Here is a 26,283-nt window from a genome sequence, read left to right on the forward strand (position 1 = left end):
TTGTTCAATTTCACAACAATGGTTTCTAAAGTGGTCTATTTTGGATAGGTATGTTTTTTCAGCTATCAGTAGGTATTCAAGGTTATGAACCAAATCCCTGATTAGTAGTTGAGTGATTCCTAGTGAAAGAGATAATGAGAAGATATCTCTTGACAAACCCTTTAATCTTGCTGCAAATTAAGAAGTCTACAAATCTATGCTGTATACCTCACAAAATGAGCACCATAGTTCAGTCGTGCCCCCCCCCCCTCTACGTCAACACAGATTCAAGGATAAGCTATCAAAAAATGAAACTCAATAAAAGGCACTGCATGCCAAATTTCAATATAACCAAATTAAGCTATTTTCCATGACTATTAATCGACTGCAACTTCAGTTTTTTGGGTACTTGATATTTGATTATACCTGTACTTGAAAATCTTTCCACCACATCATTTCATCAAATATATAAACAAGTAGACATTATTTGATAACTGTGCAAGATTTACGATGTCATTTATGGTAGAAAGTGAACAACTGCACTAAATGTTTACAGCAATTATAGCAATATGATGGGTTCTTTGTGTCATACTGGTAGCAAATTTGTGACTGTACCTTTAATAAAACCATATTTCCACCTCTACACCAGTCCCTGGCTTCATTTGGACTCTGTAGGGTCCATTTTTCTGTTAATTCAGCAGTACCAGTGGACTGGAAAGACACTCTCTTCTGTAGTGGTATCAGTGTATCCAATACATAGGTCAGCTCTAGATCTGTCAAATAAAGATAACATAGTCCTTATACATCAGTTACAGTTCTTATAGTAATTACAGCATTTGTCACTGTTAAGGTGTTAAAACAGAGGTGGGGGAGGGGGTCTGACATTATAGTCACTTAGTCTCCTATAAACCAGTTACTCTGTTTACTGGCTTGGCTTGGCTTGATTTGGTTTGGTGAAGGGTTTAAAAACATGGGGTGGGGTCTCAGAGCTTCCTATATATCATACCACAATTTTAATATGGAAACATATCACTGAAACTTACAATATTTTGTAAACCAATGGAATCAGTAGATTTATTTGTTGTTCGTTAGGTGCATGTAAGCCATAGTTTTATCTTCAAAGCGTACATTTCACTACACAATTCGAAACTTACAATATTTTGTAAACCAATGAAATCAATAGATATATTTGTTGTTCGTTAGGTGCATGTAAGCCATCTTCACGTCCACATTTCACTACACAATTTGAAACTGACAACGGATGAACTGAATAGTCTAATTTGTTGGACTACAGGCACTCCTAGATCAAGAAGGGTGACATGGGAGTGAGTTAAGTTACTAAGGGGACGCATATTTCAGTCTATTAAACTCCACAGAGAACTACAATTTATATTTGAATGTCTGACTTGGAATGTTTCCACCGTAGATTTATGGTATTCTGTGATATATAAATTACTTTTGTTTAACCCATGACACAGTATCAAATCTCATGAAGGGATTTATCTTTTAAAACCTGTCACTGTTCACACTAATCCCAGTATACTTTTTTTACCATAACATATACTATTTTTCTTAAATGTGAATAAATGAAATCCAATATATAGACTGAAAACCAATCTGATTAAAATGTGGTGGTGGTGAAGATGGCTTGGTTTCTCTATTTACCTCTATTTCCTCCGTTTATTGTCATTGTTTTCAATTTTGTTGTTCTGGGAATGAGCACTGCTACACTCCACTGAACAGCAAACTCGAAAACAGACAACTATAAATGAAGGAAGTACGGGTAAATACAGAAATCGAGCTGTATTCAATTTCCCCACATCAGATGTTAATCAGATCTACTGGAAACTGGATCACTGAAAATTCTCTTGTACTTCAACAATCATTACAAGAAAATTGTGTTGGTTAAACATTGTTTATCATATAATAACTGTTTTTGCATTTTCGCTAATGTTCGAGAATGGTCACCGTAGTAAAACAGAGCGGGAGCAATCAGATAAAACAGCTATTAAATTTCTCATATGTTAGAAAATAATTTTGTTTCAGACCCCCAGCAAAGATTCATCGTTGTGTACACTCCTGTGATCACTCATCCAGCTTATGCTTTACAGGAGCAACAACAACAACAAAGACTTGATCAGTCAAACATTGAGTGAGAGCTCTTAAATATACTGCATTCCTCATCCATTGTCTGTGTCAGTAGGGAAAATAACAGTTCACTGGCCCTAAAATATATAAACTTTACATCTGACGGCAATAAATAAAAGAACCGTTCTTTTCATCCACACTTGTGAAATATAGTCAATCACAGACACCAGGGACACAGCACCAGACACAACACCGTCATATTTTACTTTGTCAAAGTACCTTGGTTGCAGATATAACATACACAGCAGATTTTGATAAGCCAATATTTCCTCTCTAGGTAATACAACAACTATAATAGTGCTGATAAAAACTTTCACCTTAGGCAACTACTGGTAATTTAGAATGAACACAGATGGCACTGAGTGCTAATACCTTCCCTGTGAATTAGCAATGTTGTTTTTTTGTACCTTTTAGCTGTGTAAATTTTTCCAGGGGGTAATTTTTACAGGCTTTTGAGTGATTTATGGTAGCGCTGTCTGGATGGATATGAAAGTTATTAACTGTCATATCGCACACTTTGGTTTGAGTTATTGGCATGGGTCTATCTGTTTTATCAAGCGGTATGTATGTACGAAGTCTCCAAGATCAAACTATCACAAGTATTCCATATATTGACATACTTTGACTTCTTGCTATAGAACACACTAGGATAGGTGTTTTTTTTTATAGTTCTCTGTCGGCTTGATTATAAGCTGCAACATTTGTGACTAAAATCCTTTTTCTTTGCCGTACATTAAATTCACTTAGTGTTGATGTTCTAGTTCTTCAAAGTTCTGTAAAGCTTTTATTTTTCCTAAATTTGGAGTACTACTACTATTGAGTCTGGCATACTGTTGTTACAAAAGACATCACTTTAAAATAGGATTAAAATCTATTAAAGTATGAAAAACAGTCGTTTGGCAGAGCTATAGAAACAAGTTGGTCCTGAAATAATCATTGAATCTGGGCATGTAATCCTGATTATGAAAACACTAATGTGAAGACCCGGAATTAAAACATAGCCATTTATATTGTTTGCAAATATGTGTCTTCAATTAAAGTTTCCAGGTTTAATACATTGAACAAAACATATTATTTGGTGGATTTTATTTTCTGTGAGAAATAAACAAAAAATTCAACTTTGACGAATAAGCCTTTCCAAAATTTGCCATGGTGGCGCTCTACTTCCTGCCTGTGTGTGTACCTTGGGGGTATACATGGTATACATGTAGGCTACTTGATTCAGGTTTACAGTACATACACATGTAATGTATCCATGATTATACAATGTGAAAACCATTAGGAAAGGTCCAAAATATGAAAGTTCCCAGACTACTTTTGAAATTGTAGCGTGTATTGTAGTAAGAAAATTCTTTGTTTTTCCCCCCTGTAAAAGCACATTAGACAAGTCTACCCACAAAATGTAGTACTTCCTGTACTGGTTTCAGAGATTTCCTCTGTTTATAGATTTCCAAATGCTTTCAAATTACCTCTTCCTACACATTAGATATGGTTCAGTCTCTTAAGTGTAATTAAAACTATGTAAAACTAAATTACCCTTTGTCTCCAAACAATACGCCAGTCAGTTTCACATTTAGTGGCTGCTCAGATCACTAAAATTCTTTTAGTTGTCTGAGGTGGCTGTCACTTTATATGACAAATTGATAGTTTCCATAGAAACAAAAGACAAAAACTGACCACAGGATTGAGAGCAAAGAATCGCAACCTGAAATGTGTTGGGTTTTTTTGTTTCTGGTGATCTGATATTATCAAGAAAACGTTCATTAGTGGTTGGCAGACCATTTCCTGAATGATAAATGAGTTAAAAACATAGCAATGACTCTGATGATACAAATCTGAAAACTTAGCTGGCTTTAAGCTTTACTCTGTGCAAATGATTGATGGCACAGGAAAAGGGGGTAAAAACCACTATTTTGTCATGAGGTCAATCCATGATGTGAAAGTCTCAGTAAACTTGTGAAAAGCACAAGAGGTCTGCTTTAGTGTAACCCAAGGGGATTAACTTTTAATGATGGAAACCAAAGCAATTCATTATGTTTTCATGCTTTCTCACTGTCTTGAATTTATAGTAGCTATTTGCTGTGGCAAAGAATGGTGAAACTATCAGAGTATGATTTGATATTCTTCATACCCAAATTTGTAGAGATTGATGCAATAAAGTGGAAAACTTTTAATTTTGCATTCTTCCCTAAATGCTACAAATTTGTAAAGCTTTTGTTGATAATGCACAAGAGAAATTATATAAAACATTATTTGCTAGTATTACGATATCCCAGCCTTAGATGGACAAAGAACACGGTAAAGTCAAGAGGAGCCTTTTCTTAATATGTGTGCTGTGTTTAATACACTGCTTTACCAACACAGGTGAATATTCATTTGAAGATTTCTGCTTTGTCTTGGTCTTTTGGTACAATATGAAAGTTTCAGACACAAAAAACCCAAGACATCTTCTAAAACATTATGAAAAATAAAATAACATGGTAACTCTAACGCCTAACATGTGCAAAGTAGTGATGACAATATTCACAATGTGAAGGGTTACTGTGTAATATATATAACATTTTTCGCAAAGACTATCTAAGTAACCCTGAGGTTAGATTTCATTCCCTGAATGTACAAAAAAAAGTAATGTCAGAATCCAAACATTGACAATAGCAGTATGTACAAGACTGACCTGAAAATGAACCTTTGTAACTCTATAAATGCGTGGGTGGTAGAAATTCTGATTTTCCTTACATTGTATACTGCTCTCTATCTAGTAGTTGTAACAGATGCTGCCTAACACCTTAGACGTTTGCCAAGTCATGCAGTGTATTTATGAATAAATACATTTTTTTTCATAGATATGTATCTACGAGTTAAAGTGCTCTTTACAGTGGTAGTAGTAGAAGTAGTAGAATATGATTGATGGCCAGGTTTTTAGTAATCCTAACATAAACAATGAAAACTGACTTGACTGTTTGAATGACAGTGATATATTTTCATTCATATATAAGTTTCATCCTTCACTGTCAAGCAGTTTGACCCATTACCATTACCAGGGCCAAGGATGGCAGGTGTTATGAGAGAAAAACACTGTGACACAATGATTACATTGTCCTCAAAGTTTTTCTTTCTGGTCTTTTGGTTTGTGCGATAACAATCAGTGTTAGAGTGAAGTGAACTGCAAACTGAACTCAGTAATATCAATTAAACACCTCAATGAAGTGTGAATAATCATAAAATATCAAAATGATCTTAATTTTCTTATGAAGTGCCTTGCATGGTGGTAGAAAATACGTGGTAAAAACCATGACTGCCACCCTTTGCAAAGTAAATGACCTCTCTTGAGTACAATTTACTACATGTTTTATTTTCCACTCCCAAATTTATTTTTGACTTGAGTATTGGAGTACGTCACCTTCAAAGTTTGATTTTGATCAGGATTGAAATAAAGGTGTGGACAAGAGTTGTCTGGTAGAGCTATAGAAAAACCTTGGTTCAGAACAAAAGAATAATCCTACGTAATCTTTATTGCTCCACTGATAAGATAAACACTAATGCAAGAACCTGGGATAGCACACTGGCCTTTACAATGAAATCTAGTGAAAATAACCAACATTCCACATTCTATGCCTACATCAATATGACAGCTAAGTCAGTGTTTGTAAACCACAGGCCTCTTTCTGGCACCGTCCAAAACATACCAACTACACTAAGAAGAACTAAAATCTCATTTTCTACTCAAACAAAATGATCTCAACATTATCAAAATGTTTAAGGAATACTCACCAATACTTGCTGGTACATTGACACCAGTATACCTAAGACATGTGGTCAGGGCAAAGCTGAAATAAAATTTGAAAAAAACACAAAAAATTGAAATTTAACATAATGGAAACTGTTTGATAAAACAGACTGTCATTTACATATACAAATATAAGTCAGAGATATACATTATGGTTGACAGTCAGATTTTATTTAAAATTAGAAATTCACAGCTCAAAAAATTGGAACACTTTGATTTTCATAAAGAAGAGGTCTTTGATTTTCATTTTATTTAAATAATAATATTTGAACCCTTTTCCACTATGGCTGATCCATGCTAATAACATGATTTTGACAGTCGGTTCAAATATCACATAAAATGCATGAAAATGACAGATATGCACTTTAGAAGAGAAATAAAATTTTCATACTCATAACAAGCTTGAAATACAATTTTTTCTCAATTTATAATTTAATTTTCTAACATCAAAGTTTGATCTTTCTGTCAACTAGTAGGGTAATTTCTGCATCTATATAAGATCTAACGTTGTTGCGTACCATTATTCCCAGTTAGCTAGTATAGGTATACTTTTATCCATTACAATGATTGATGGCAAAGTGGCCTCTAGGGTATGTCATACTTTATGATGCTTTATATTGTAATAGCCCCCTCTATACCTAAAAGATGGTACCAGTAATATGGCCTAATTATCTACAGACTACCAACAAACTGTGAACTGGAATATGGCCTAATTATCAACCAACTACCAATGAACTATCTCCCTAGCCTAATATTTTGTGTACATAACAACAAAATCTTTTCTCTTACTTCAGGCAGTGGGGTCTTATACATTTAAAAGAAGATGTGCGTTATTACTTCCTTTTACAGTTATACTCTGGTATTCCACACTCACTCATTCACTCACTCACTCACCATGCTACTGGTGTGTCATCAGATCCCCTGGCGCATGTCCTACTTTCTAGATCAATTAATTCTGGGTTGACGTTCACATCTGCTTCTATGTTGATAACTGGTCTTGACCTAGAATGTATAAAGACAGACAGACAGACAGGATAATTTGAGGTGATGGATTTACACAACCAGGCAGAATTACAATGTGACAAATTAATTCACATCAGACAGATAGGACAATGTCAGATGATACATTATTACATGACCTCAGCCAAGTTAAACTCCTGTATTAGAAGTGACCTAATTACAGAAAGAAAACATCAGTTCTATATTCATATCAACCATACAAAGATTTTGTAATATGTGGTAAATATCAATGAATATTCCTGGGAATTTGTTCTATTTCCCAAAGTTTTTCACCACATACAACTACTAGCAAAGCCCCTTTGCCCTGGATAATTGACTGACATAATCTTTGGGTGGACAGCTCACCCCATGTCACTATTAGCAATTAATATTCAAACTACTTGTAACTCAAAAGTTCTTTAAAATGACAGCCACAGGGAGACAAACAAACAAACATACAGATAAATAATTAACACCTGCCTTTCCAACTTTTGCAACTCAATAAAATATCAAGAATAATTTGTGTTTATAGAAATGTGTCATCAGTTTGTTTATAAATCTTACAGTCTTCTGAAATCTGACCCAAGTGACACATGTGCTGCAAGGTCTATACAAGAAGGTATAAAAGTTATCTCTATTTTGTGGGTTCCAGTACAAAATCTAACAGCATAATTATACACTGAAAAGCATCTATTCTGATCATACACAAGTATTCAAATGTACGAGATTCGATAAAACACTCTTTCCCTTCTCCTGAGTTCAAGAAACGAAATGTCAAAAATTGATCTCTTCACTCCAACTGAACATATATCTCTACAGCATTACAATTAAGGTTCATGTTTATATCAAAGAACATACAATGATGAATGAAGCATGGAAGACAGGTGGAATTGAGGAGAGGTCGTGACCTTTTATGGGAGGTCATGACCTGAAATTCTAAACTAAATCTTCATCAAAAGGTTACTGATTGAAGCAGTAATTAATGATAATGGCTACTTATTACACGAAGCCAATAGCTTCTGTAATATGATATAACGGTGAAGGCAGCAGCTGGGTTTCCATACCAGAAATAGTCAGTTCTGATATATCTTTATTCACTTTTAGTACATCATATTCCAAAGACAACAACCACTTTTTATTTAATTTTTTTAAATACATTTTTGACAAACATACTAAAAACCCTATATTGCTTCTTGTATTTCAAAATGGATCAGTAAGCTTTAGTATGTCAAAATTTGGAAGAACTTTGATTTTCTGGGAAATTTGTCCATGAGGCACAACATTCTACCTTAAGTTGCCTTAGCTTCAACTGGAACATCTTTTGACACTGTTTTGTTAGATTTAATGACTTACTTGCAATATTTTTAACATGAGATTATTGAATCTACTGTTAGCAGACATATTTTTATAGCTGTACATATAGTATGGTGCAATACATTGTATATCCAATCAAATATATTTTAGGGTCCGCACCCAAAAATCAGCGCCCCAGTTAATCACAACCTCAACTACACTACTTATAGATAAAATAGACCTGTTATTGACATGTACAATGTCTAATTATTGGTATTTTAACAATTTTCAGTCAATGTATATCTGGTTGTCTGATCGATAAATAATAGACAAGTTACAGCTAATACAGGTTTAACTCTAGAATGTACAACCAAAAATGAGCCATCCATACATTGGTTTCTACTTAGCATGTCTTTAATATTCCATAGAGGTAACATATTGCTATCTTTATGACTCATTGAGTTGGTCTTCCCTTCCCTTATGTTTTACAAAGCTGATCTATAAACCAGGTGAAAACTTACAGGGTCATGCATGAAATATTCATCATTACCGCTTCACACAACTTGTCAGTAATGATAACAGCTGAGTTGATAGTCTGACTTGTACAGGTCTTGGCCCTAAAGTCTGCTGCTGTGTAAGGAGATACTGTACAGTATCGATTGGAATATCATTACTAATATCACTGGCAGATCTGCACTGTTGAACTCTGATACCTTGTTATTAATCTTAATGTGTCGACTTGTCTTCAATTTCACATTTCAGGTTTACATTGCAACCTAGCACTGTGCTACTAGTAATTATATGTTTATAATAATTAATTCAAATCTGCCATTACTGTAGAGACTTTCATTCACACTATAAGATCAAGTAAATTCATAACAAAATTGTATTTTTATGGGCAGAGTTTACATTCAATCAAAATACACCTGCCACTACTGTTGTACATTAACTAAAATCTAGCAATAAAGGGACGACTTTCATCCAAACTATTCACAAGGCCCTGGAATATGTATAGCACAATGATCTGACAGTATACAGTGTTTTTATTTGCTGATATCAGGCCAGGGTATGGGTATGAGCATGGACAACACACACTTGATCAACTAAATCCTCCAAGACTCAACATATAGCTAAGTTTTTTTTATAGAGGACAGTTGCAAAGAATGAATGTTCACTAAAGTCTGGTGGGGTTTTTGAATCTTGGAAAACACTGAAGGGCGAAATCTTATAAAATTTCTTACTTTCTTGTACATTACCAATAGTGGACTATTGGAAACACATGAAGATTTTTCCTGAAAAATCAAAGTAACTTTCACATGGAATTGTCTATACTGATGTACAATTTTACAGGTAAATGCAGATGATCTAATTATCTGAATTTCCTGTACTGTGTGTTAGCTGATCCTGATATCAAATTACAAGAGGGAAGTGCCTAGATTTACCAAATTGCCTGCTGGCACCACACGTATAAGTAGCTAAAATCTCAGGTGGAATTCCTGGCACACAGAATGACAGCGAGGCAAGATAAACTGTCACTTGATACTAATTGAAGAGGATTCACTTCCCTCACAACAACAAACTTAAAGAAACATGGACTCTTTGTAATTAGTTCCTAATACATTGTTGATTGTTATGAACACTTACCAACAGTTATGCCAGTAATATCAACACCATTGATTTTCTTTTTCATATCAGCCAGAATGCAGTGCATTCATTAGCATATGCAAGTGAGGAATTTAATTTGCGGAAAAAAAGAAAGGGTGCATACACTGATCACGCTACACAGTCTCAAATTGCCCAATGCTAATTGGCAGTCATCAATGATAAATCATTCTCTTTAATTTACACATCATTTCTCACACACTGACATGAGTATGCACTCCCTCCATTTATTATCTAATTATCATGTTTTCACACAGATGAACACACATCATTAATTATTCTTTTGTTTACAGTATTATGATATATTTCAGAAAACATGGTTTTCAGTTTTTACTTCTCCAGGCTTTCATATCTCTGGGGTATTCCCAGGTCCTACATAGGGTAGAATAATTATTCACATGAACACAGTTGACGCTTACCAGCGAACGATATTCACACATAGTTGTATGGTTTAAAAAAGGCACTGCTGTTACTGACAGCTCCATTTTATGATGACTTTACACGATATACATTTTTTTTTCGCATTTGTCTATTTCTAGTCTGTCTGGTTATTTTTTCATTTTTTTATGACAATATTTTTTTCTTCTTTGTCTATTTCTAGGTTGTCTTGTTTGTTTTTTTTCATTTTATAATGATAATATTATTTTTTTTCTTGTTTGTCTATTATTTCTAATTTGTTTAAATTTTGGGGGAAATTTTTCTTTTGTTTTAGATTTGGATCACAGACCATATACAAAATGGCAACATTATTGATTGACTCAGAAGTATAAAATACATGTAAGGTTAACATTGCATGAAATCTATAATTGGGCCTTTGATTTACGAGTGTATAGGAAACAGAAAAGTAGTCTTTCTTCTCTTGATTTACACCTCAATTTTCATCAATAATGTTTGACAATAGAAACATTGGTACACCAGAGAGCTTTTTATACAACGTAGCAAACCTCACAAATGTCTGACAAGCAATTTCCCTTTCAGCTAAGCAAGCTCCTTAAGACGTTCAATTTGCTAGCGATCATTATTGTCAACACAATCACGTCAATTCAATTTTCTTTTCATCATCATCGCTATAAAAGTTGAATTTGTTTTGGGATTGCTGTTCAATTGCTAATATGAACTGCACTGATTTGTCATAAATCACAGCATGTACAAAGCCTAGTACGGTCGGTCCCTGGTTTATTATGGAAGACACACTACCAATCCCAAATCTAATTCTGTCTTATTTGTGTTGAATGGATGTTCAGTTAATGCTTAACTGTTCTTAATCCACGTATAATCCAGTTAATACCATCTTGCAGCTGTCGTAGATTTAGATTCAGGACAGATTCAGCTCTAGTTTAGTTCTGTATTTATCTTATATTGATCCTTTCACGGGAAGCTATCTGTACCAAAATACTTTAACTTCAAACCACTCAGTAATATTCTCTTAGACTAACTTTTCAATTTAAAACTATGTTTATAATCATCTTTTTGAGGAAGGTTTATGATGTGCTGGTAACTCGAACTCTTATTTTACTGTCATTATTTATGCATTTTGTGCTCTTTGTCATATTCATAATTATCAACTAATTAACATCATAATGTGTCATTGAAACTTTGCAAGTTATAAACATCAAAATCTGCTACAGTTAATTTGCAATAACCATAGAAATTTATCTAAATGAAAGAACAATTCAAACTAGTGCTAACATATTCCATGCACTTGAGAACAAAATTTTCAGTTACAAATAACATGACAATTGTTCGTAAGCCTTTTGTCTTCAATATTTCACATTTAATTAAAAATCCTTTTTCAGTACATAGCAACAAAATACTTTGTTTCACCAGAAAAGAAAACATTCTGCCTTTAAAAGCAGACAACAATATAGTGATCTAAACTTTGCTCTACTTGTGAACAAACACTTAAAAATGGAATATGTTGGGGAAAAGTCACACATCATAGCAATTCGAAATGCGAGACATTCCTTTGACCCTATAGCCTTCCTATTAAAGTGAATTACAGTACACAACGTGCCTGACAGTTGCACTGTCACAGATTTCTATCAGACGTGTTTCACATAATATTTTTTTCTAACTTTTGACAATCCAATTTCCAGGTACCCATAATCCAATTTGAGCACTGAAACCCAATTACCGTGGTCTAAAATATAGAAGGCATGTGTAACACAATTTCTATGAATTATTTAATATGTTTCATGCAGCTTGAAATTTGATTTTTTTTTTCTTCATATTTTTGCTTTCTTAAAATAGCCGTCTCTCGAGTTGAAAGGTGATGGGGATTGTGGTGTTATCAGAATTATGATTTTGATATTTATATGATTTTGTATTTAAAACTTACCTTATCAAAACAGCATTATCAGAACTATATGCACCAACCAGGATATCTGTAATCAAATAAAAGCAGGGCATGTGAGTTTACGTTCAATCAACCAAACATCGCAGAGTTGATATACATGTTCATAATCATTTGTATTTGCTCATTAGTTAGAAGGAAAATACAATTTCCTTTCTGTAAATTAATCTAAAGGGTACATGAGTTTATGTTATCTCAATTACCAAGCATTTCTGTTTTGATTATAATTGTCTATCATTTTCAAGCTTTCTTATTATAGCTAGAAGAAACAAAACATAGTTTCATTTCAAATTGATAGAAAAGATCACAAGTTTATGTTACTTCAACCAAACATCATGGTTCAGACATAATAGTTACCATTGTAAAATTGTATGCTCAATGGTTAGGACAATAATATTACCCAGTTGAAAATCAACCCTCTAAATTTTATGTTAGTGTTTATACAAACATTGTACTTTGGGTGCTGATGTTACATCAGCAAAACAGATGCAGCAGTTCAACAATACATGGAACCCATCAAAGTTTAATCATTTCTGACTCTATAGTCTCCTTACACTGTTTCTAAAAACTTACATGACATGTCATGTTTACTATAACTATTAGTAAATCAGCAAATTTATGATGGATTTACGATTCTTTACTTACTCCTCGATATTGCAGCAGGATTGTGTTTTTTAAGAATATAGGCCCCTTGGTGGTTGGGGAAAAAATTACTAGGCCAATGGGGGTCATTTTGGCATATATAGTTAATATATACTAGTAGTATTCTATATGTGAACTGGCATGTGAGTTTTATGTTATCTCTCCAAATACCCTGTATGTGTTAAGAATTTCTATTTCAAAGTTTTGTTAGTTCTTGAATGAAAAGATCAGGAAGCTCACTTCACTGAATGAGCACTGTTTACAGCTGTACTGGCTGCAACTGGAATTTATTTTGAAACTTTTTTATTAGCTGTAATGACTTTAATACTCATAATATTGTACACCCTGAACAGTATTGAATCACCTAGTATGGGTAAACATATCGCATAGCTATAAACATAATATGGTACAATAAATCCAGTCAAATTAGTTTTTGTGTCCACACTTTAAAATCAGCACCCCAACATGACTACAAATGGACACATCTACCCCTAATTACCAAGTACAATGTCTAATTATTGACCTTTTAAAGATTTTAGTCAAAATATTTTTGGTTGTCTGATAGAAAAAAATAATACTCAAATTGCAGCTAGTGAAGCTTTAAAGAGGGAATTTTACTGAGTATGTATGTGTGTATATATAGATGAAATATTCTGACTATTAGGAGACTGAAATTATTGAGCATCAATTCATGACCTTTCAATTTTCACAGAAGTTCATACACTAAACTTTCCAAGACATTCTGCAGGACTATGATACGCAAAGTTCAACATATAATCTATTGTGTAGGTGTCATATATTTCACCATGATTGTTCATAAAACTGACTAAATGCAATAATTCCCTATGTGCTTAGAGTGCTGTGATACAAGTATACATGAACCACAAATCTTCCAACACACAGTCAAAATTACTTTACACTTATTCAGTAATTCTTAGATGTGATGTCATATTTCTCTGTCTAAAATAAACAAAGAAAAACGATATTTTACAAATTCTCCTTTGTTCAGAAATAAAGTTATCTTCGTTATGCTTAGCTTGACTGTTTAGGAGGATGAAGTGAGCTTAGAATTTACAATGGCATTCTTAAGCATAGAACAAAAGGTTATAATGATGTACAAGTACGTACACACACACATCAATAAATCAACCAGACAGTGATGACCCCCAAGTAATGCATTAAAAACATTAGGGACTCCCATCACAATGACCAAATGATAACATCGCAGGAAAAAATTAACCAAAACTATCCCTTTTTGTCCAGTTTCCAAAAAAAAGCAATAAAAAGTGGAGACAATGTAATTACCTGGATATTGGTTATTATCCATGTCTAATCCACCAGCCAGTGAGGATCCAAAAGTTCTGAGGTTGGTATTGATATCAGATGCTGTAACAATCTACAGAATAGAGGGTTAAGCCAGGGCTTAGAGTAACTGTGATAGTATCAACCAAGTCATGGCATTCAGATGAACTTGACTACTGTAGGCAAGATCAACGTGATGATCATATTACACGTCAAACAGGAATTAACCAGCTTTCTTATCTTAACTTTAATGGAATAATTAACGGTCTACATCAATATATTGCTAAGGTCCACCGATGGGGAAATACAAGTGACTTAACTTGCAAGTCACTTGGATTTCCCCATCAGTTGAGCTTAGTTAAGGAGCTACTAAGCTCAACTAATGGGGAATATACAAGTGACTTAAGGGAACACTAAGCTCAACTGATAGGAATATACAAGTGACTTAGGGAGTCTATTCACAGTTATATCTACATTGATCTTTATATCATGAGTCTCTTTATAATTCAGGAAAACAAAGGGAATGCCACTACACTACTATCGTTACAGTTTGTGTAACTTAAAATGAATCTAGATGATGGAATTACTTGTAATGCACATCAGTAACACCAGCATTCCAAAATTATCATTATGACATACAAAACTAGTCCTTACTCATATCTTATCTCTACTTTTTGATTGCTGCAACAGTATAGTAATGCATATCATGTAACTTGAAATTTGAAATGATCGCATAGATCTGGATAATGTAGCATAGCGTAAAATAGACATTAAAAATATTGTGCCCATTTGTTAGCTCGCAATTTTACCTGTGAAATTTGTGTTCTAATACCATTTCGTGATCCATGGTAAATGAAGACAGCTCCCTTCTTATCTTCACCATAATAGGGGGCTCCAACTGCAATATCTGATTTAGTAATAAAACACGAGAACATTAGAGACACTAAGCTCATTTCTTGCATTTACCACAATAAGGGATGCAATCTACATTATAGATTTCATAGGAAAAAAACTAAAAGGTAATGATGTACATGTCCTTTATCATCCATTAAAAGAATAGAAATTCATATTTGACAAGAGGTAAAACACAAATACAAGACAATACATCAACAGAATGAGAATATGATTCTGTTTATCCTGTCTGCTGTAAAGCTTTTAAACATTTGAAACAACATAGCCATACTTTGTTTAGTTATAGACATCTAAGGATTAATGTTTGTTTTTCATTTTTAATTCTTCAAAGTCCTTTTGTAACAGTCATGCAATTTAATCATTGTATAAAATGAGTTCTTCAAATCATTCTTCCGGGGCCCAAGGCATGAATGGGAAAAAATCAACAATAATTATGCTATTAAGTTTTCACCACATCAAAAACCACCTCCCATGGTAATATTCATATTCAGTCTAGTATTCAGCCCATGAAGTGAAAGAATTCAACAATATGTATTTTAATAAGTTTTTCTTTGTATATAGACAGGTATTGTGTATATTCATTTTTTTTTGAGAGTGAGAGAGAGATGGGTATGGTGCATATCCAATTTCGTTTAGATTTAAGAAAGACGAGTACCACAGTCGTACATGTACACGGAGGTATGATTAAAGTTACTCTAACTATAGCCGAGATGAATATTTTTAGTTTTAATCTGTTTCAATAGTCCCTTGAAATACAATTACTTAAATTATACATAATAATTCCATGTCTCCTCCTGGGGATTCTCAACTTGTATCAGTTGTCATAAAATTTATCTCAATGCTTTATTCATATAACATCATCCATATTAATGTGAAAAAAACTATATAAAGTTAGATCTCCCTTGGTACATCAAAAAGAATCAAAACTTTGTGAAAGTACAAGCCAGTGATATATGCACTATGAAGTGTGTTTGTAAGGGTAAATATATATACCTGTGTCCCCAAGGTATTTACTAGGGTTCCCCATCAAAAGTGTTGTTAGATATTGAAATTTATGCATATTTTACCAGACCCCCCAACTCCTGTTCTGTCTAAATAGTGAGGTTCCCAGTCACTTTAGCAGATAGCTTTATGTACAGTTCAGTGGTTAAAGCCAGATTTGACCACTGAAATCTACGATATGACGGAATGTTGTCATTTAAAACATTGTGGTATGCATGTATGTATGGTATATATTGTATACAGAAGACTTCACTTTTATCAATTTCCCACATTAAGTCTTGTGAAAAGTGAATTATCCTACAAATAGGATTAAACTAAAACATATCAACGTCATACCAGGAGTGTACTCTATTGAGCTCCATAGCAATAACCACATACCATGGAGTTTTAATACAATTTCTTTTCTGCAATAGATAATACACCCACGCAAAATAGATATCGATTGCTCAAAATGTAGATTTCGTGACCGGTTACTTAGTTGTATCAGGGAGAAGGTAATTGTGTTGTTCCATTTGTGCCAGGTATAATTCGATAATCTTATCACAACCATCAGACACCAGACTTAGCAACAACAAGGGAGGTATAATGGCCTACATAAATCTACTGCTAACAGTTATCTGGTAGATGAACTAGTCTGATGACGTCACCTTGTGATCAGAAGAGATATACGAGGGTGAAGTGGCATGATTATACCTAGGGTAAAAACTGAAAAGTGAAAAGTTGCTTGTAGCCTTGATTTAGGAATCCCACCTCCAACCACCATCCCACCCCATCCCCATCCCCCAGCCTGATGGAAGGAATACATCCTTTGAATTTCCAGGGAATGGGGGAAAATCCTGTGCCATACAACAGTAATATGTTGGGAATTGATGTCATGGAGAAAGTGGCATAGTCACGGATGGACTTGCGAAACCCCCTTGGTGGTAGCAAGGCATATGTTGTGTTTCTAGGGAACTAGGGAAAATCCTGTGTAATACAGCCTTAATAACGTTGGGAATACAGCAGAAAATGACATGGTATATACTAATGGACTTGGGGAAATCACACTTTAGTGGTAGCAAGACATTACTTCAACTGTCACTTCTGAGTTTCTAGAGACTACTAGGGAGCTAGGGATAAGTGTGCACAGTGCGGCAATAACAATGTTTATTGGCCTCATCTTACTGCTATCAACTGTTATTTTAGTATTCTTTCTTTTGATCTCTGTAGACCTTTATCAGTTTTATCAGATACTGTGATTCTGTAGGGAATTCATCATTCCTTTTAACCCTAGGTTAGAGATAAGACGACAGTATTAAAACAAACTCTCCTGCTAAATGGTAACTTTTTTCTTTCTTTTCAAAATTTTAATGGAAACATGTTTATTTTTCATTTATTTTCATTTTGCAAAAATCGTTTTCTTTAAAGCCTAGGTACTATACAGATAGGTTGTTCAATAGCCTTGAGGCTATACATTGGGTTTGAATCCGAAGATCTCTTTACCCAATGATATCTTCAAATTCAAAACCAATGTATATCCTCTAGACTTCTTGTTCAAGGGGTGAGCAAATTACTATCACATGCAATAATATGAGCATAGTATTAGGAGAACAACGCCAAAAGAGTTATTTTTTTCAGTATTTCCTGTTTGAAAAAGCTTGTTTTTCATTTCTCACAATAGAAATGTTTATAGCTAACTTTGTATTCACAGTAATTCATTAGGTTAATAGTGCTTCATAATTCCCAGATGACAAATATTAATAGCTTGGAGATTGCCGAGCAAAATTAACTTTTTTACTTGTGTTTCCAGGAAAAACATTTTTCCTTTGTCATTCATATTTAAACAAAACATGCAATATTATTTTTTATTCATGGGATTTCATTATCAAAATTGATAACACTGTTTTCCTATAAATATATTACCCACTTAAAAGCATTTGAATAAGTAAAGATGACCATAATTTCTAACACTACTATAGTGTACATGTAGATCATTTTCCTGCCTTTCTGTTTTCTCACATTGATTAACAAAAGTCAGAAATTACAAGAGTATTCATGTTAATTGCAAGGGTGGTGGTTAATTTGCATAATAACTTTCATATTAATACATTGACATTTACATAGTATTTGCATAATGTTCTATATATAATAAACATGTTTTCAGCATACTTTAGCTAACACATGTACATTTTAACACATGTATACATACAAAGACAATGGGATCAGCCATTTTTCTTCATGTGAAAGTATGGTAATAATATTGTCATTCAAAGATTACTACAGCCCAAGGATGGTAGCTGAAAACTTTTGAAGCATGGCAGAAACCTACCATGAATAGTGGTCACTGGCCTGGGTCTATTGTGAGGAGAACACTGTACAGGAGTATCCATTTTTTTACATCCTGGTACTTACCATTGTATCCATCTTGATTGACATCGCCAATAGCAACCACAGCTGTTCCAAACCTTGCTCCACTCATAGAACCAATCAGGCGGTCTGGTTCACCAAAACCATACTGGAATGACAAGAAAATACAGTATATACAGATTTATAATACTAATATACAATGTTAATTATTACTATGCTCCTGGCACTTTAAATATTGAATGAAAACTGCAATATAAAGAGAATTCTGTACCAGTAACCTGCACTGTTGAAATACTTGAATAAGTTTATATCTAGCCTGCAGTTAAAATGTCTGCAAATTATATATTACAGAAATGAGGTATTTTGCCAATTAATAAACATACAGCATTAATATAATGAAATGAAAAATAGCTTTTATGTTTTAGTTGCTAAACACGGTTGTTGAATCATCAAAACTGAGTTTCCTTGTAAGTTGTAAAGTTTGAACCATCAGCATATTACTTAGGAAGCGTCACCTCCAGCTTGATCCCTGAAGGTATACAGGAAACTGTAAATTTTCAAATTACTTGATTTCCTTCACACTCCCCTCCCAAGGGATAAAAGCTCTAGAGAACACTGCAGACATGTGTTAAAATAATGTAACTTGAAGATGAACTTGGATCCCATGTCCTTGCATTTTAGCCTTGCCCTGCAGCTGACATAAACCACATGCAGTTAGCCCTGAGACAGTGGGCATACTATTACAAACATCACACATACGGTGTACTACAGCAACAATTGCCTTTACATATAACTATAACTTTTTGAATTCATATATGTTTTATGTTAATCTTACAGTCAATGCTACGAAATGTGTTATCAAATTACAATGTACACCGATTACAAGGATGTTACTAGCCACTTATGGCTTCACTGGAAAACCTTCCTTCAGTGAAAGTATCATTACCCATCTAATGAATTGTCAAGGTTGTACATGAGAAAGCTAATATCCTAGATAGGAAACCATTACAGGTTTTACAGATCCTGTTCTTGTCAAGTAACAGATCATTAATCATTCTACAATGTCCGCATACATATACAACAGTAGACTATATAGATTCTTGTTTATATGATATCATTTTAACAACATTCCAAAGTCACAATTTTCCATGACGATATGTCAAGGGTAGAGTCATTGATATGAAGCAAGTTACAGCACTTCCTGTATTGTTTTGTGTTGTTGTTACACTTTACATCACCTAGCATATGTAAGTAAAATCTACCCTTCTCAGGGCAATTTATGGGGGGGAGGGGGAGTGACAATGTAAATTATGATACAACTGTATGGGACTGTCAGTGTTACCTGTATTACCGCATCTGTTACCAGGGTTATTCTACTTCAAGAGTTGGCTATCTTAAAATACTCAACATACTCCCTGTTATGGCTAACGACACTGTAAAACACTGTTACAGTACTAATTATGATCTAAGTCCAAACACAGCTGGGATTTCAGACTTCTTTCATACCTAAACAGGCTTTTCTTTAAGGAAATTACACACTCAAACAAACTGGTGACAACATGATCATCTGAAGTATGAAATTCCAATAAAAGGAATATTATGTCTCAATGTAAATCCTCAAAAAAAAATATTTTCATAATTTTCTCCAGAGTATGTTACTCACTTTGGTAAATATTTCACAATTCTGATAAACAAAGCTTATCAATTCCATTAAAATCTAAAGTAAACTTTTTAACATTCTGAAAAATGTCAGTTCTTTGAAGCATGTTTTGAAATTATGGTTTATCTATGTCACTCACATCTAAAGTAAACTTTAGACATTCTGAAAATACACAATACTTTCAATCATATTGACAAAGGTATGGTTTATCAATTTCATCAAAATCTGATATAAGCATGAGAGGTATGTGTTCAAATATATTTTGTCCAGAAAATGGTGGCATTGTATAGAACAATATTTGATTTACTAAAATCTGACCAACTACTACCTTTTGCTGTGTTACTAATATATTGATTTAATAAAGGGAAATTGTCTCCCTTGGCTATTATTAGATGTAGTATAATTTGAACTAAAAAGGTACACTCATATATCAAATCAAACTAAAGTCGTGGCTTGACTAGCAATTTTCAGATGTCTTATCTAGTCTTTGACTTTTGCCTTGCACTTACCTCAAGGATTTACAGACAAATTGCTCAGTTTAAGATTTTGGCAAATCTAGGTTCAGAACTTGAAAAGGGGGAAATATAGTAAATTTTTACAAGCACTGAATCTTAATTTTGAAGGGGGAGGGGGAGCTATGATATAAATCAGCCACAAACTCAGGTACATTTTACCTACTTTCACGTATTTGTTCCATCTTTGACAACATTTGACTGAGAATATTTGAACTTTCACAAAGCATGACAGGTGAGGTTGCAAATAGAACCAATTTATTGATGTCAAACTTGATTTTAGAGAACCAATTTATTGATGTCAATGGTCACATCACCCACATTTGTATATTCTAACTCAGTTGACAAAGGTTAATATGCTTAAAACTAACCAAAATTGGATTTTCCAATATTCTACAACACAAACTCAGTCTGCACCTGCCAACTAAATATGTTAGTTTGTTTTGAAATATCTTGCACACAAAAAGTGATTCAGTTTACCGTCACACGATTATCCTTCTATGTATGCCAATAGAAAGAGAGAGAGATATCAGACAGATAACAAACAGACAGACAGACAGGTAGACAGACAGACAGACAGACAGACAGACAGACAGACATACATACATACATACATACATACATACGTACGTATGTACGTACGTACGTACACAGACAGCCAGACAGAGACAGCCATACATTCATACATACATACATACATACATACAGACATACATACATACATACATACATACAGACAGACAGACACACAGACAGACAGACAGACAGACAGACAGACAGACAGACAGACAGACAAACAACGAATGTGACCAAGTAACCAAAATTGGATTTTCAATTTTCTAACAAGTTCAATCAAACTCAGTCTGCACCTGCTAACTAAATATGTTAGTTTTTTAAAAATATCTCACACATAAAAAATTATTCAGTTTACCGTCACACGATTATCCTTCTATGTATGCCAAGAGAGAGAGAGAGAGAGAGAGAGAGAGAGAGAGATCAGACAGACAGACAACAAACAGCTAGACAGACAGCTAGACAGACAGACAGCTAGACAGACAGACAGATAGATAGATAGATAGATAGATAGATAGATAGATAGATAGACAGATAGACAGACAGACAGACAGACTGACAGACAGCGAATGTGAGAGAAGAAAGAATGAGTATTAAGTGAGTTTATAGTTAGATAGATGTAGTTTGGCAAACTTCCCTCTAGTACTAGTAAGCATCTACATTTTACATTGAGCCTTACAACTACCTTGGGAACTGTGTGCTAGCTGTACTTTCTACCTTGTAACTCCGTGTTATGAATATTTGATGACAAATCTTACAAAGCTGGTATCATTTTTGTTACTACAAAACACCTTCATCATTGAAATATCTCGACCTATATTATCGCCAGGCTTTGAAATATTGACGTACAGGACTATCTATCAGGACACAGGTGTTTTATAATACATGTGGCCAATGCTGTGATTGCGTTGAGTGTTTGTTATCGCCAACACGGTAAATCGATCAAGAACTCATCGTGTCGTTGATGACCATCATACAAATGAAGACTTGCATGCTCTGATTACTTGTCTAACATGACCACAAACTTACATTAAATAGATAACTTAAGACTAATTGCATAACCATGGCAACACTTTTGGTATCTTGCCACAATCTATTAAAGTCACAACAATGGCACGTCTTCGTCATATTAATATTCATCGCTTTAGTTCAGCGGAGAAATCAAGCCTTCCAAATCTTTTGAGAATGGGTAGTAAAAACTTGTAACATTATTTTTATTGTGATCTTTCCCTTTTTTTTAACTCAATGAGCATGACATGAATATGGTGATAAAGAAAGGATAATAACAACTTGTCACCTTATTTGACAGTATTACCTACACTAAATGTAAAGGGACTGATTTTATAATTTTGCTGATGATAACAGTTTTGCTATGTGAATGTCTTAATAGTGGAACTGTATAGAAAGGGTATTTCTAAACATCAACAATTATTAAATGTAGGCTTAATTCTTTTAAGTTCAAAAGACTGGACATTTTGGTTAGTTTTGTGACAACAAATTTCTGTTTCCAAGGTATGGAAAAGTTCTACAAAATGTATATTGGCATATCCGTTCTAAAAGCTACCGAATATTCCATGAAAAGGAAAGTTAGGAAGTCTATATATATTTGATTACTATACAGTTTTGATCAACTTGTAGTTATTTGCATAAAACAAATACCTCCCTGGTAGAGTTAGGATTACTAAGCACCCATGCTGAGATATGTGATACACTAGCATCTAAACCATCATTCTCGTTTCCTCTTCTTTCATTATGTGTGTCAGAGTACATTGAGATTTTTCACCACTATTCCCCATTATTGATGAATACATGTAGTAATCTACCGGGAATTGCTTCATTTACACCTGTCTCCATTAAACAGAAAACATAAAACTAATCAGAAGTGATAATACTCACGTTAGCATCTTGATAAAACACATAAACTCGGCCAGCTTCCCACTTCTCAGTACCAATCTCCTTCTCTGTGAAATATGGGGCACCAACAATGACATCATCTTGGCTGCAGATAAATGAAAGAGAAAAAAAGGTGTCTGTCCTACTGCTAATAAATCAAAGACATGCTACTCTGTTTTTGGTTGTTAGATAATTTTCACTTCTTTGAAGATTCATGATGTTTAAACTACATCTTGGCACACCCTGGACTGAATATTAAGTCTGACCAACTATCCCACAACATCTATTGACATGTAATTTCATGGACTACAATTGTCAAGGTGGATGTCTAAAATCTCTAATGAAAGAATACTTAAATATTGTGAAAACAGCAGGTTGTCCCTGCTTTGAACATTCAGACCAAAACTTTACATCGATTTGAACAGTAGAATCTCATCCTCAGCTTGAAATATTGCCATGGTAATAGATTCATGTTAAATATGTTTCCCTGGCTAGCCCCATTTACTATTCAGTACATGTACAATACATATTCAGAACTTGACTTCATTTGTAAATCCCTTTTCCTTGGGCATGTTGCAAAAATTTCTGTTATAAATCCCTTTTTCCTTTATGAGCAAGTTGTAAATATTGCCGAGGCAATGAATGGGAATTAAGTAAGTGGAAGTTCTTAAATTTCCTATTCATTACCATAGAATTTAACTTTCAGCATAGCCGTTTGACAAGTCTCAAATGTCTATGCTTTTTGACTAAGTTAAAGGTACAATCCTGTTTTCAAACTACAAATAAGTTGTAAGCTTACAGAGCTCCACCACTGAATGAGAACATGGGAACGTATCTACATACCACATGGGTACACCAAGTAAGACATTACACAACAGAATACAAATTACTAAACAGTTATGCTGACTGTGCATGGGTTTGATTTTTAACAATTTATACAAGAATACACCCAAAACTTTCTCTGAGTAAGAGTTCCTACTCTTAAACTTAAAGGGGCTTGTTTTAATCCTGTGTCATGAGTGTCATCAATGGAGTCATGAGGATGACATAGGACCATTATTTTGTTCTGGACCAACCTTTTCTATATCTCTCTGTCAGACAATAAAGTCAGAGGTCATAGGATATACATGTCAAGATGAAGACCTTTCTGTTGACAAACTCTAAATCCATCCCGAATTCTGACCACCACAATGAATTTGGCCAAAATGCACGAACCTCACTTCACTATGGGGAAAAGTCTTTCATAATTAATCATATTAACTTCTGTTCAGAAACAAAGTTATGTGTGAGCATTCCTAGTTACTGGTTAGGTCTTCAAAGCATACAACCTGGGGGTGCTCAGATGACCCTCTGCACTACTTTAAAACACTGATAAATTATAATTAAGTTCGTTTATTTTCCTTGCTCATTCTACACACCATGTTATTGTATCACTTTGAATATCCAAAGAAACTAAAGCCAGTTACTTGTTTTCTTAGCCCAGAATTAATTAACTTGATTCAAAATGGTGTGTTGATTGACAGCTCATGCTGGCACTCATCCAATCTTCAAATCTCAAGTTCGAAAAATAAAATCTGACGGGAATTTTTTCTACCAAAATTAGTCACTATTTATTTCCGCACACAACAATTTCAGCAAAAAGATATTTTTTCACATTTTGGCTTCAGATAAATATTTTTTGTCAGATAAATATCTTTTGCCCACAGTGTACTTTTTATAGTAATGATGTGAATTTATAATGATGTGAATTTATGATGCACCTTTTCTCCTGAGAGCTCAAGCAAGGCACTTGCAATTATTACCCCTGGCATGGATCAGCATTAGCACAATTACAACCCTTTATACTTCAACTCCCTGGGGAGCATACAATCCATTGAAGCCCCTATAAGCGCATAGGATTAAAGCATTCACGTTGCAACTTCTGTCCTACCAGGGTCCAAATTATACAGCTGGGTTGACTGAGGCACAATCCTGGTTCAATCTTGCCCAAGGACTTTAGCCATTCAGAAACAAATGACAATGGGGCTCAAACTAGTCTTGCTGCTATACCCCTCGGGCTACACTGCTCACTATGATGGTGACCGCAGGTCACTAGTGAGGGGTGTTTGCCCTTGAGCTTGATGGCAACTTTCAGAAGAAAGGTCTAGCAGCTACACTAGGCTCAAACCTGCAACCTGCAGAGTCCAAGCCAGCCACTCTAACCATTCACCCATCATGACTCTATTGTGGGTATATATACTGATTTGAAATAAATCCACCTTCATTACCTATGGTTATTCAGAAATTACCAGTGAAAGTGATTCCCTTTTCACAATGATATATTTTGGTGCAATGACTGTTTAAGCTCAAACAGCTAATAAGTTTATAATCACAGCACTCACATTCACAGTATAAAGTGTCCTACTTAGACAGATATCTGTGCTGACTACTAATAAAGTTTTGTATACACTGATAAAGAAAATAGAGATTTCAACACTTACCCATCATTATCGATGTCTGTTACACACAGAGCACTGCCAAAGTAAGAACCAAGCTGCTCACCATATAAACGATCCCAGATTCGTACACCTGCATCATAAATTCTAACCTGAAAATCAAAACATAATTATAATGAAATTAACATACATGTATTTCAGATCATAACAGAAGTAAAAACCATGTCATACATATCCATTTTTCATATTAACATAATCATATTCATTTATTGGCAAATTCTTTAAAGAGAGAATATATACTAGTTAATAAACATCAATCATGTTTCTGAAAATAAAATAGCAGCATAATGGGAACATTTATCAAATGATACAAATGATAACGCCTTTCAATAAATCAGCAATTCACACCTTCTCACAGAAAGAATTCACTTCTTTTTGGGTGTTACCTACAATTTGATATCTAACTGATGTATGTCCCTTCATTCCATTTGATTTAAGTCATTCTAACCTTCCCTGAGGTCAAAGATCATTGTTATTTTTTTTCCATCTTTTTTAAAATATATTTCATGAGTAATTCCAACCTCAACAATTGTAGCATTAGCTATTTTGGAATGTCTAAAGTTCACCAATTTTATTTTTTTCATTTCTCATCATAGAAACAAAGAAACAGAAGTAAACAAATTCTGTCACTGTACTAAGATTGTTACTGGGGACGAGGTTCCCAAACACGATGTTCTCAGAATAAACCATGATATTACAGTATTTGTACACATCCCAATTAATCT

The 26,283-nt window shown here is 34.1% G+C and overlaps 1 protein-coding gene across 1 annotated transcript in view; it reads right to left on the reverse strand.

Moving 5' to 3' along the window:
• The window catches only part of LOC144433956 (integrin alpha-8-like), a 73,791-nt gene that overhangs the window by 17,207 nt on the left and 30,301 nt on the right, over window positions 1–26,283 (reverse strand). The window contains exons 9-17 of the mRNA XM_078122372.1: window positions 25,544–25,650; window positions 23,067–23,169; window positions 18,471–18,573; window positions 14,975–15,072; window positions 14,169–14,259; window positions 12,207–12,252; window positions 6,809–6,916; window positions 5,899–5,954; window positions 595–752 (exon numbers count right to left, since the gene is read on the reverse strand). Of these exons, the coding sequence (XP_077978498.1) occupies window positions 595–752; window positions 5,899–5,954; window positions 6,809–6,916; window positions 12,207–12,252; window positions 14,169–14,259; window positions 14,975–15,072; window positions 18,471–18,573; window positions 23,067–23,169; window positions 25,544–25,650 (870 nt within the window). The remainder of the gene's footprint in view (window positions 1–594; window positions 753–5,898; window positions 5,955–6,808; window positions 6,917–12,206; window positions 12,253–14,168; window positions 14,260–14,974; window positions 15,073–18,470; window positions 18,574–23,066; window positions 23,170–25,543; window positions 25,651–26,283) is intronic.

This window comes from Glandiceps talaboti, chromosome 4 (assembly GCF_964340395.1).
Source record: "Glandiceps talaboti chromosome 4, keGlaTala1.1, whole genome shotgun sequence".
NCBI classification, from domain to species: Eukaryota; Metazoa; Hemichordata; class Enteropneusta; family Spengelidae; genus Glandiceps; species Glandiceps talaboti.